Here is a 13,432-nt window from a genome sequence, read left to right as displayed (position 1 = left end):
TCCTCTCTCTCTGCCTGCCTCTCCGCCTAGTTATGATTTCTCTCTGTCAAATAAATAAAATATTTTAAAAAAAAGAATGCTTAAAATATTTTTTCTTTTGTTTTTTTAGATTTTTATTTATTTATTTGACAGAGATCACAGTAGGCAGAGAGGCAGGTGGGAGGCAAGGGGGAAGCAGGCTCCCTGCTGAGCAGAAAGCCCTATGTGGGGCTCAATCCCAGGACCCTGAGATCATGACCTGAGCTGAAGGCGGAGGCTTTTTTTTTTTTTTTTCCATTTTATTTATTTTTTCAGCGTAACAGTATTCGAAGGCGGAGGCTTTAACCCACTGAGCCACCCAGGCGCCCCTAAGATGTTTTCTATAACAAATGTGTATTTCTTTTTTAGTAAGAAAATTGTTTTTCTATAAAGGCCAAAGGAATCACATTATCTCTCTCCCTCTGTTCCAATTCTATACTCTCCAAGCAAATTCCTGATTATCAACTTCTTTTTCCCAGGTATTTCTGTAACAAAAAGGGGATGCCCTGGACTGGAGAAGTGAACATTCTGTAAATTGCTAAGTGCTACCCACTTCTCATTGTAGATTTCTGTAGCCTAGAAAGAAAATTAGAAGCCATTAAAGGAGGGAAACAAAGTGACTGAAAGGGAAGAAAACAATGCTAGGAATAAAGTATTAAAGTCAGGGACCTATAAAAGAAGGTAAGGTATGGTCAAATGTATTTGTAAACCCTTGCAACAAATGTGAGTCCTGAGTAATGAAAAGTAGTAAGAAGGTGATGATTACGGCAGGGAAATAGGGACAAATGATATGAATTAAAAACCTACATAAGGGGGCGCCTGGGTGGCTCAGTGGATTAAGCCTCTGCCTTCGGCTCAGGTCATGATCTCAGGGTCCTAGGATCGAGCCCCGCTTCGGGCTCTCTGCTCCGCAGGGAGCCTGCTTCCTCCTCTCTCTCTGCCTGCCTCTCTGCCTACTTGTGATCTCTCTCTGTCAAATAAATAAATAAATAAATAAATAAACACATTAAAAAAAAACCTACATAAGAACACACATTAAAAAAGAAAGCTTAGCCTCTTTTCTAATTAATTAATGCAAAATAAAATGAACATGTAAAAAAAGCTTATTTTCAAATACAATATCCTAAACTGTGCACAGAGTAGACAGCTTTCTATAATCTGATGTAGTCCTCAAAGTCCATTCCATCCCAAATTCTCTCTCATATTGGTTCATCACAGTGCATCCTTCTGAGTTAAAATGTTTGGGTAAGAGCAGGTTTAAATGCCCAAGTTACTATCAGTGCACATACCCACAAAGGCCATTTTGAATTGTTTCAGTGAGCAAAATCTTTAGCCAACATCTTAAGGATTATGATTTTTGGCTCATTTTGATTGGAGAAGAAATATTTAAAAGGGTCAAGGACTGGAAGACATCTGGACAAGAGCGAGCCTAAAGGCAGTGGAAGCCAAGGAGGCATATCAAAAGGAGGCAGGATCTGACACTGTGTGATCAGGGATGTCAAGGCAAATTTATGTCATAATTCTGCATTATGAAAATAAGTAATTTAAGTATATAATATCTTGAACATTCCAGGCACCATGCTAAGAACTTCATGTAAATTGCTTTAACAATCTTATGAAGGAAAATACTGTTATATCTATTTTTAAAAATAGTTCATGCTACATAGAAAAATAAACCTGGAACCTGGATTTCCTACCTCACACCATATATTGTAGAAATCAAAGATCTCATTGTGAAAGTACAACTCTAAATAAATAGAAGAAATTGTAGAATATTACTGTGACTTTGGGAAAGGACAGTACTCAAAAAATTAATGGATTTTACTATATCAAACCAAAGGTAAACTTGTTCAATGACAAAACTTCATCAATAAAACTTATAAATGGGTGACAGATGGAAAAATTATTTGCAACCTCTAATATGGACAAGAGATTGATATCTAGAACATGGACTGTTCTATAAACAGATAGTAAATATTTTAGGCTTTGGAGGTCATATGGTCTTTGTTGGAACTGCTCAACTCTGCTGTTGTAGCATGAACAGAGCCATACACAATATATAAATGAATGAATGTAGCTGTGTTTTTCTAAAAAAATATTGATTTATTTCAGAGAGCGAGAAAGAGAGAGTGAGCGAGCAGGGGGAAGGGCAGAGGGAGAGACAGAATCTCCAGCAAACTCCCCATTGAGTGCAGAGACTGAAGAGGGGCTTGAATCCCAAGACCCCAAGACAATGGCCTGAGCCAAAGTCAAGAGTCAGAGGCTCAACCAACTGAGGCACCCAGGTGCCCCTGAATGGGGCTATATTTTAAGAAATCCTTATTTACAAATCCTTATTTCCAAAACGAGCAGGATTTGGCTTGCAGGCTGCAGTTTGTTGACTCCTAATCTAGAATACACAAAAAATTCTTAGGGATCAATAAGAAAAATTTAGTAAACTCAATGGACAGCCTCGCAAAGGTTATCAATAAGCAGTTGGCAAAATGAAAAATCTAAGTGGCTAAACATGTATATGGATGCCCAACTTTATTAATTGAGAAATGCCAATTAAAAGTAAATACATTTTGCACACAACACAACTGTGAGAACATGAAAGCCAGACAATTCGGGTGGAGGTAAGGGCATGGGGAAACATGGAACCCTCATGCCTTGCTGATGAGGGTCAGTTAGACATTCTGCAGAGCAAGTGCTAAGTTAATTTAAGTATGTGTTTCCGTAATCTAAATAACGGAGAACTCCTTGATAAAGGGTAGCAGGCACCTTTAACAACAAAAATATATTTGCCTTATTTTATAATTAGATTTAATATATTTTTCTCATTTCACTAGAGATAGACAAAACCACCATCATAGACTGTCACTAGTCTACAGATCAGCTGTTATAAACTACTTCTATCAATGTGTTTTAGGCATGGAAAAAATATTAATATTCTTAGCATGTAATTCTTTCACAGTTTAGAGTTTTGTATCTTTAAGAGAACTGGTTTTAGATTCTAGACTGAGTGCAAAATTTACATAAACTAAAGATAAAGCAAGACTTCAATTTTGTAGGATGAACAGCCAATTACAGGGTTCTACTTTTAGATCTTTCTGCATTTTTCTCTCTTCTGAGGTGTCAAGAGCACATCAGTAGAAAAATCTGAGAAACGATCAGTTAATAAGAAGGGATGATTATTGAATATCCATCAATCTTTAGCTAAATAAAACTAAGATATGGCCAAAACACCAAGAGTAGCTTGCAAAAACACTGATTAAAAAGGTATATTATCTCGGGGCGCCTGCGTGCCTCAGTGGGTTAAGCCTCTGCCTTCGGCTCAGGTCATGGTCTCAGGGTCCCGGGATGGAGCCCCACATTGGGCTCTCTGTTCAGCAGGGAGCCTGACTCCCCGCCCCCCACGCCTGCTTCTCTGCCTACTTGTGATCTGTCAAATAAAAATCTTTAAAAAAAGTGTATTGTCTCAAAGAAAATATATCCACATGCTTTATCTTTTTTTTTTTTTTTTTTTTAGCAGGGGAAAGGTCAGAGGGAGAGGGAGATAGAATCTTAAGCAAGCACCACACCCAGCATAGATCCTGACACGGGGTTCAATCTCACAGCCTTGAGTCATGACCTGAGTCAAAATCAGGAGTCGGATGCTTAACTGACTGAGCCACCCAAGGCACCTTCACATGCTTTATTAAGTAATCTCTACACCCAACATGGGACTTGAACTCACAACTCTGAGATCAAGAGCTGCATGCTCTACTGACCGAGACAGCCAGGCACCACTTTACATGCTTAACCTTAAAAATGATTTATTTAAACTCTATTCTAGTATTGAAAACCACTTGAGAGTTAAAAGCTGTGAAATAAATGAAACATTTTCTTACTTTCCAGTGTTTTATTACGTGTTCATTTGCTTAAAAGTTAGTTTATACTAAAGCCTATGTACACTATTGTTTTTTGAGTAGTCATTGAAAGAAGTTTACCCAGTGAATTGTACATATTAAACAGGTAAATTTTATAGTATTTAATTCTATCTTAAGCTGCTAAAAAAAAGTGGTTTAGATAACCAGTCATCTAGTCTTGTGGCTCTTAATTGTAGCAGAATGGGATCAGAGGCAAAAAGGAGGAGTGGAATGATGCCAGCCAATCAGGATTTGGGCTAAATTTCCAGTCTATTTTATCTGGCCTTTAGGTAATCTAGAAAGAGAATATGTGCCCATGTGTGTGTGTGGGGGGGGGGGTGTAGAGAGAGAAAGTGAGAGAGAGTGGGGAGGGGGAAAGAGAGAAAGAGAGGGAGAGAGATTGAGGCTGGCACTGTGGACAAGGGAGGGAGTGCTAGAGCAAAAGTTCAAGATGAACCAAATGTCAGAGTTGAAATACTTTTCCATGAATTCCTAAGAAATAAAGAAGACTTCTGTTGGACACTACTGAAAGGAAACATGACAGTCCTCCAAAACAGTAGTGGGAGCATAGGAATCTTATTTAAAAAAGAATTCTTTCAGGTGCCTGGGTGGCTCAGTTAGTTAAGTGTCCACCTTCGGCTCAGATCATGATCCCAAGGTCTTAGGATTGAGTCCCACATCAGGCTCCTTCCTCGGCTGGGAACCTGCTTCTTCCTCTCCCACTTATGCTCTCTCTCGCTATCTTTTTCTCTCAAATAAATATAATCTTTTTTTTTAAGACTTCTTTCTGTGGCCTGCAACAACTTTCATATAAGGACTGCTTGAGTGGAAACTGAAGGTTGCTTTTAGAAACAAGAATTTAAAAACAACGAAGATCACACTGTATGTAAAGGGAACACTTTTGGTAGAAAAGAACACTTTAAAAAAAAAGACAACACATAGATATGATAAAACACAGAGTGCTGGTACACATTTATTCTTTTATTGCTAAACATCAAATGCCAGCGGCTATGGTATCTTCAACTTGAATACTAAGAATGAATTACAGCATAGTTGAAAGAAAGAACTGTAGAAAAAAATACCTGTGCACCATTAATTAGTATGTGGACATTCAATAAATACCACAGGACAAACTGATGACGGAGAGCCACGTATCCATGAAGTGATTGTTTAGAATTTGCTGTTAGAATAGATGACAATGACCCTATAAGAATGATTATCAAAAGGTCAAGTTTAAACGCATGTCTTTTCAAACTGAGATGAAAAGTATACGTTCTTTACACATCGCAGGTAATTTAAAAACTGTGGAAAATGTAAACAATGTAGAGTAGAACACTGAAAATAAAGTACTGTCGAACAATGTGACAACACAGAAAGCACATTTTTTTCAAATCCTCAAAGTAATTCATTTTTCTAATTGCTCTACATTAACCAAAATGGGTTATTTTCATAAAGATGATAATATACTAGGGACACAAAGACCTTCCAAGTTATTTTGTTGTTAACATATATTTACAGTAAATATTCAATAATACTATTCATAGCTTACTTAAATAGATACATGCTTTTCTAATCCATAAATACCAGTATTCATCATTCATTCGACGTTTATTAAGTATTTATGATGTCTCATGCACTGTGCCAGGGATGCAAAGTCGAGTATGGCATGGTCCTTGCTCTAGAAGTGCCCACAATCAAGCTGAAGAGACAACAGATAATATTTCCTTTCTTACACGATGAGGCCATTTCTATGCAAATGCAACTGATCTGCTCATTATCCTAGTAAGAGTGGTTCTCAAATCCGGACCCTATAGAGCAAGAGACCAAGATGTTCAAATGCTACAAGAAAGTGAGGTGTTTGGTTGTTGCTGTTGTTTTTTTTTCCTACCCAGAAAAAGAAGTTAATGGGTAGAATTTCCTCTATTAAAATTTTTTCTGTTTTAAAAAACTGACCTGCACATATACAACATGTTCATTAGTAAACTGCATAGTTCATGTTATCAAAGTAATTATGCAAGTATTTCATGGTATTCTCCAAGTTCTACTATCTAAACAGGTCTGAGCTCTCTGCTAACAGATTTTGATCCTGAATGACTATCTACCTAAGAATACAACCACCACCTTTTTCCTGGGATAAAAGAATAACTTGCATGATTTTAGTAGTGGCAATAACTGATGACATCAAGTCATTAATAAAATCTTAACAGTATACTCAATAAATAATTTCTATTTAAGAAGGCAGGCAAACTTGCAGTACAGTCTAAAGAACTTCTTAAAAATTAAAAACCTTTATTGCTGAAGAGCAGCTCAATAATCAGAAAAAGGTGAACCCCATGGAATGCCTCACTTAGTGAAAAAGTTGGGTACACAGTTGTTAATGTTCTTGAGTGTATGAAGGAAGCACGTATTTTTCAACAAAGAACAGTACGCTCAGACACTTAGAAGACTAAGAGCTTCACAGTGGCCTGCTGACTTCCTGGGTCTTCCAGGGTTCCAGCTCCAGTCCAAAAGACCTTGAACTACTCAGGGCTCTTTTGGGCTCAAGAGTCAGTTCCCAGGCTCTGGCAAATCCACATCTGTACTCATGTGTAGCCATTCTCACTGTACTACCAAGTCTTCCGTGGACCCATAGAGGTAGCTTAGGAGAAAGATGGAAAGGACTGGGTGTTTACAGTCAATACAGAGAAACATGGAAGCTGCTGGTGAGGACAGAGTATGGTTGGGAGCTTAAGGTAGTTGCTCCTTGAAGGCAGGAACCCAGGACCTAGGCCCCAGATAACCCCAGCAGCACAAGAGAAAACGCCTACCCCGAAAGGGTTCTGAGCTTCAAAGCTTTGTGGAGAATGGTAACCAGGACTGCAGCAGATCTGTCTCGTGATCTGTTAGAAGACCAGGCTCAGTTCTGACGCTCAACTTTAACTTCCTCAGCTCACATGCTGCAAGTGGAAGATGCTTCTTGTAGCTCACTCTGAATGTCAGAACATAGTGCTGCTTTATGAGGGTATGCACGGGGACACATTATCAAAGAGGCAACTCTTGTAGGGCGAAGCATGTGTCATTGTAAGCCCTACTTCCCACTTTGTTCACTTATTTGGTATCATTTAACAAAGATTTTCCCTTTCATGTCAGCAGATGCTTTGATAGAATTTTATTAATTGTAATCGGGCCTCAGTTGTCAGAGTACAAAATAGTATATCAATAAATCTTAAAATGCTTTTCAAACTAAGAAAAAAGACAAGAGACACAGGCCAAGAAAATGCTCACCCTTCCACTTGGCCAGCATCTGGTCTTCTTCAAATCTGGGTTAATGATGCTTTTTCAGAAAGTTTGCCCCAATTAATTCCACCCAATTTTCTTCTCCTTTATACTACTGCAGTATGATATGTAGTCACACAGAACGGTTTAATATGAATTTTCACTTGTTTAGAAATTGTTTCACAAGCATCTGAAATTTGTTAAGGTCAGTCTTTAAAAGTAGGATGTGGTCAGGGACTATGCCTTTCATTTCTTCTGTTTATCCCCCATTTCAGAGTTTGTATATTCTGATACAGGAGGAGCTTAAAGTTGTTGGTTAAAATGTAATTTTAAGGAAATGCTTTCTCTTTCATATAAAGTATCATTCTGCAAGGTGAGTGCAAACATTACCGTGCTGTAACCATCCAGAGTCCCAGGGTCACGTTGGCAGCCAGAAGTACACTACCACCAAGCAAGATGAAAAATCCTATCAGATCCTTGATATCATTGTCTCCAATCACTGAGGTAAGGGTAGCATCTAGGAAAGAGTTTAAAATCCACTGACCGTCCAAGGCAAAGCAGGGCACTGCATTAACGATAGCCAGAGCTCCTGAGAGGGAAATCAGGTACCTGGTTAAAATGAGTTAAGGAGCCGACTGTGAAGTCTGAGTGGAAACCACATATTCAGTAATCAGAAGAAGATATTTTACTAGGACTACATTTGAGATTATACTTGACTTCCCTCCCCTCTTTAAATTTCTGCCCACTAGTACAGGATATTCCTTCTTAGATCCTGGTATTTACTTATTTATTTTTTAAAAGATTTATTTTAGGGCGCCTGGGTGGCTCAGTGGGTTAAGCCGCTGCCTTCGGCTCAGGTCATGATCCCAGGGTCCTGGGATCGAGTCCCACATCGGGCTCTCTGCTCGGCGGGGAGCCTGCTTCCCTCTCTCTCTCTCTGCTTGCCTCTCTGCCTACTTGTGATCTCTCTCTCTCACTGTCAAATAAATAAATAAAATCTTGAAAAAAAAGATTTATTTTAAAAGAGAGAGAGAGAACATGGGTGAGCAAGGGAGAGGGGCAGATGGGGAGAGAGAGAGAATCCTGAAGCAGACTTCTCACTGAGTAAGGAGCCCCATGAGGGGTTCGATCCCACAACCCTGAGACAATGACTTAAGCCAAAACCAAGAGCTGGCTGCTCAACTGACAGCCACCCAGGCAATCCAGATCTCTACTATTTCAAACAAATTATTTATATTATTTTCAAGCTCAAAAACCTTGACTAGAAAAATAAAGGCCAACCATTTGCAAACTAAAGCAATCTATAACAAACTCAGAGGAAGATTGAGTCTTTGTAATCTTCTAATGACACAAGGAGGGAAAGGAATGTGGAAGCAATTAGAAATTAGGGAAAATCACTTCTTGATCCTTCCAAAGTACTAACTTATCTTAGGGAACATAAAGACTTTGGCCCCTTCAACTCTATTTTACTATTATCTATGAGGTGATAGAGTAAATATAACTATAACATAATTATTTTATTATCATCTATAAGGTTATGTCTGTCATAAATCTCTGAGACAAAGGTGCAAACTACAAGGTACAATCTTGATTGTACATATTTTCCAGTAACTGCTCATTTGTTTTCCCTTTCACATTTCTGCAAATTATTGAGGAAAGAAATGAAGATGATTTAAAAGCGACAAAAATATGTATTGTGCACATGAAACTGATGCAACACTGTAATGTTGACTATAATGGAATTGAAAAAAAAAGATCCGTACTTAGAAATAAACTTAAAATCTAGAAAGTTTTAAAAAAGTGACAAAAATAAAGAACCCTTAAAAACTGCTCGGTTTGTTCAGATTCTTCATAATGATGAATTTAAAAAATCAAGTTTTATATTCAAACAAAATATGCTGAAGAACACAAGATCAATTGTCCTCTGAATTGCTATTTTAATAGTGGAAACCAGTTCGATCTCCCTTACTCATTCCTCCATTTAGTCAGAGTTAACAGGCTCAGACAGGGCAGAATTCATCACCATAGTAGAAACTGAAGCTTTCAATTTTTATAAACTTACTAAGGGGTCTTAGATTAGTAAATTCAATTCTCAACTCTCAATTTATAGTCTGGGTTCCTTTTCTTCCATATCTTAACTTTTCTCCTTCCCCGATCTCTCTCTCCCCTGTGACTTCTTCCCTCCTAGTTACAATTTGATCTTTTTCAACTTTAAAGTCTCCTTTTTAGTTGTTAGCAATCAATCGATATTATAAGGTGTGTGCATGCTCTATTCAAGGTAAGCCTGATCATGTTCCAAGTAACACTTTTTTAAAAAAAATATTTTTATTTATTTATTTGATAGAGAGAGAGATCATAAGTAGGCAGAGGCAGGCCGAGAGAGAGAGAAGGAAGCAGGCTCCCCGCGGAGCAGAGAGCCCGATACGGCGCTCGATCCCAGGACCCTGAGATCATGACCTGAGCCAAAGGCAGAGGCTTTAACCCACTGAGCCACCCACAGGCGCCCCCCAAGTAACACTTTTAAAAACATTCTTCACACCGAAAAGGATACTTGACAAATGTCTCCACAACCACAGGCAGATCTATGCTTAGAAAGTTGAACCGTGGGATAAAACTGGTGATGCTCACTATAAAAGAAAAATAAGGAGTAATGAATATTGTTCATACAGGTAAGTAACAGTATTATAAAAATTTTTCCTTATGGTCAAAAACTAGGCTAGCCTACTAAATTGGTTGAGAAAGCCCTTCCCAAACACATGCAGGCAGCCTATATGCCCCACATATAAAACAATTATTCTAGAACACCTAATAAATATAGTGGAATATAGAAATTCATGTCCTAGTGTATACTTACATTTGACTGTATACCAAGTATGACTACCAAATACAGAGACTGACTTAAAAACTATGCCAGAATTTATCAAGAGTCCTTATCCTTCAAAGAGGTATAACCTTAAAATCACATTAATTCTATTAAGTAAAAAGAAGAATGACCCAGGTTGTAACTCAGAATATGACTATGAAGCAATGGGAGAGTGTTTTAAAGAGTAACATAAAACCTACATATTCATCAACTGAGGAATGAATAAAGAGAATGTGGTATGTCCACAGAATGGACTATTGGACCATAAAAAGGAAGGGCATACTGACGCCTGCTACACCATGGATGAACCTTAAATACATTATACTATGTGAGAGAAGTCAGTCACAAAATATTCTACTTATATGAAATGTGCAGAACAGGCAAACTTATAGAAAGTAGATTAGTGGTTGCCAAGAGGTGGGGGGCGGGGTTGGGGAGAAATGAGAACTGACTGCTTAATGGACATGGGGTTTCTTTTTGGGGAGATGAAAATATTCTAGACCTAGATTGTGGTGATGGTGACACAACTCTGAATATATTAAAAACTCTTCAATTGTACACCTTAAAAGGGTCAAATGTATGGTATGTGAATTATATTTCAATACAATTGTTATAAAAAAACAACAAAATGAGTTGGACCATATGGTCTTCAGTCATATGGAGAAGCTATCTATTTAGTCCAATCATGTAGCCACTGTTGAAACAATTATGCTGGCCCAGTTCTGAAAATCATATTCATATAAAATTCATGTGTTATACACAAATTCTAGTCTTATAACATGATGACTCCTGGATTCTCTGGGATATGTTGCTCTTGCCACTGTTTTGGGAGTTTGGAGAGATGTAATAAGCTATCAGAGAACACCTGAGAGGGCACCTATGTGACTTGGGAATAAATGATGGTGAAAAGAAAATACATTACTCTCTATAGGCAGACATGGGAATCAGCTCCATCTTGCTTCATAAATTCAGATCATTTTCCTAATGGTAAATTTCATACAACGCTTAAGAACAAGTCAGTAAGACTTTGAAAAGTGGTCACATTTATAAAAAATAAAATTAACATAGGATTTGTACTGAGTTTCTGCCATGGAGAATATATACCATCTTAATGATTTTGGGGGTCGACCACAATAAACACTCACCTGTGTAGTGAAGGTGCAGTGGATGGCCTACATACAACATATCAATTTGAGGTGGATGTTTCACTTTTATTAAGCGAGTATGAGTTTCCAAAGAAGGTATTATACAGAAACTTGAACTTGAACTTTTTTTACAATCTTTATTGGTTCTACAAACTTGCGTAGCTTCAACTGCTTTCCGGGCAGGTAAGCATGTGTGCTATGAACAAAATATTAATTAGTCAACACTAAAAATAATTTACTAACAAGAAAACAAGAAAGTTACTGGTCTTTAATGTCTTTTATGTCACAGAGAATATAAGGAACAAATTCACAGAGAAGAAATGCCATGTATGTGCACCTACTATATATTAGATTCAAATATTCCACTTTGGCCCAATAAGGTATCATACCTGTAAATTGTTGAAGAATCTCAGTTGAAATGTGGCAAGTGAAATGTAGAAATGTTAATAAAACAACATGAAGCAAAAGGGGAAAGTTTTCTGAGATTCCATTTTAGATCTATAGGATTATTTTGTAAAGACTGTATCAGACAAGCAAGGGACAACTCACCAAACGCTTATTAAAGTTATTTCTGTAGGAAAAGCACACATCCGTGAGGCTGTGATTGTTACAGCATTCGGTTGAACCATCCAGCCGTTTGTATGCTGAAGAGAAATAATTTTTTAGAATCTGTTATACAGAAGTACATTAAAGAATTTTTTTTTTACTTATTTATTTGACAGAAAGATACACAGCAAGAGAGGGAACACAAGCAGTGGGAGTGGGAGAGGGAGAAGCAGGCTTCCTGTGGGCAGGGAGCCCAACGCGGGGCTCGATCCCAGGACCCTGGAATCAGGGCCTGAGCTGAAGGCAGACGCTTAATGACTAAGCCACCCAGGCGCCCTCAGAAGTATATTTGTAATAAAAATTTTGCTTTCAAGACAAAAAAATGTAAGTAAAATGCACATGAATTTGGAAACAATTGTATGATTGAGGGTTCAGTTTGACAGGCTACTTGCTGCAGTGACTTTATGGTACATAAAAGGACATGATATTACAAAAAGAGATGCGTCCAGTTTGGAATCAAGGAGCAGTACTATAGGAGAACCTGGGTGGCTCAGTGGGTTAAAGCCTCTACCTTCCGCTCAGGTCATGATCTCAGGGTCCTGGGATGGAGTCCCGCATCTGGCTCTCTGCTCAGTGGGGAGCCTGCCTCCCCTCTCTCTCTGCCTGCCTCTCTGCCTACTTGTGATCTCTCTGTCAAAGAAATAAATTAAAAAAAAAAAGAAGCAGTACTTACCCTAGATTACCAGTCCTCACATAAACTTACCTACAAATAAAGCTGGAGTTCCAGGGTCTCAGCAGGTTTTGCAATAACTCCAGCAGGTCAATCACAAATATTTAATGAGCCACTATTAGCAGCTATAATGCTACTGATCTAGGATTACTACTGAGTTCCTGCATTGTAGAGTTAGAATGGGCGAGAGGATGCCTAAGAGGCTCTTATCCCTAAAATCCCTATTATAGCAAATATCTATCTTACCTCCATGCTTACCTTGGGGCTTTCCTCATAAAATCAGGGCAGCCCAATCTGACCCCAGAGATGTGCAATATTTGACTGCCTACCAGTAATCCAGTTACCATTTTTGGAAGACAATGGAAACAGGGCAACTATTTATTCCCATTATTCATTTATTTTTAAAAGTTCTTTGGTAGACTGCCTCACTTGTATCTAAGGCAGAATAAGAAAACTAAGTCATTGATACAGGTGGGATAAAAAATTATTTCCATGTATTTATTTTGGAAGGTTTCCTGTATTCAGCATATCAAACTTGTAAAGCATAAATCGATGTGCAGCAGGGACCAATTAAACTTAGAATCTTATATTCACACTACCATACTCAGATGTGCTGAGGAAGATAGACTCAAGAGCAAAGTTACCACAGAACTACCAAAAAAAAAAAAAGTAAATTTTTCCAGTACCACAGTAAGTTTTTCTATTACAAGAGTGTCTTCAGGAGCACTGGCATGAAAATCTTAGTTGATATGCAATGTGATTTTATAAGGATTTTGTATTTTTGCCATCAGTAGTTGTTTGCTTTTAAGGGTTTTTTTTTTTAAAGTTTTATTTATTTAAGCGATCTCTACACCCAACAGTTGGCTTGAACTCCTGACCCTGAGCTCAAGAGTCAGATGCTGTACTACTGAGCCAGCCAGACACGCCAAAACAGTTTAAAAAAAACTAGGTTATTTGAGGGGTGCCTGACTCAGTCCATTAAGTGTCT

The 13,432-nt window shown here is 38.0% G+C and overlaps 1 protein-coding gene across 4 annotated transcripts in view; it reads right to left on the bottom strand.

Moving 5' to 3' along the window:
- Nucleotides 1-4,677: 4,677 nt before the first annotated feature.
- Nucleotides 4,678-13,432, bottom strand: part of MBTPS2 (membrane bound transcription factor peptidase, site 2) — a 40,843-nt gene continuing 32,088 nt past the window's right edge. The window contains exons 8-12 of one of the 4 annotated variants that reach the window (XM_045995530.1): nt 11,718-11,812; nt 11,169-11,364; nt 9,712-9,787; nt 7,705-7,769; nt 4,678-5,109 (exon numbers count right to left, since the gene is read on the bottom strand). In XM_045995530.1, coding sequence (XP_045851486.1) covers nt 4,937-5,109; nt 7,705-7,769; nt 9,712-9,787; nt 11,169-11,364; nt 11,718-11,812 — 605 coding nt within the window. In that variant the 3' untranslated portion in view covers nt 4,678-4,936. Of the gene's footprint in view, nt 7,770-9,711; nt 9,788-11,168; nt 11,365-11,717; nt 11,813-13,432 lie in introns of all 4 variants that reach the window. The other 3 variants (XM_045995529.1, XM_045995528.1, XM_045995531.1) reach the window with 3 other exon arrangements.

This window comes from Meles meles, chromosome X (assembly GCF_922984935.1).
Source record: "Meles meles chromosome X, mMelMel3.1 paternal haplotype, whole genome shotgun sequence".
NCBI lineage: Eukaryota > Metazoa > Chordata > Mammalia > Carnivora > Mustelidae > Meles > Meles meles.
Note: the sequence above shows the minus strand (reverse complement) of the source record. Positions and strands in the feature narration are given on the sequence as shown.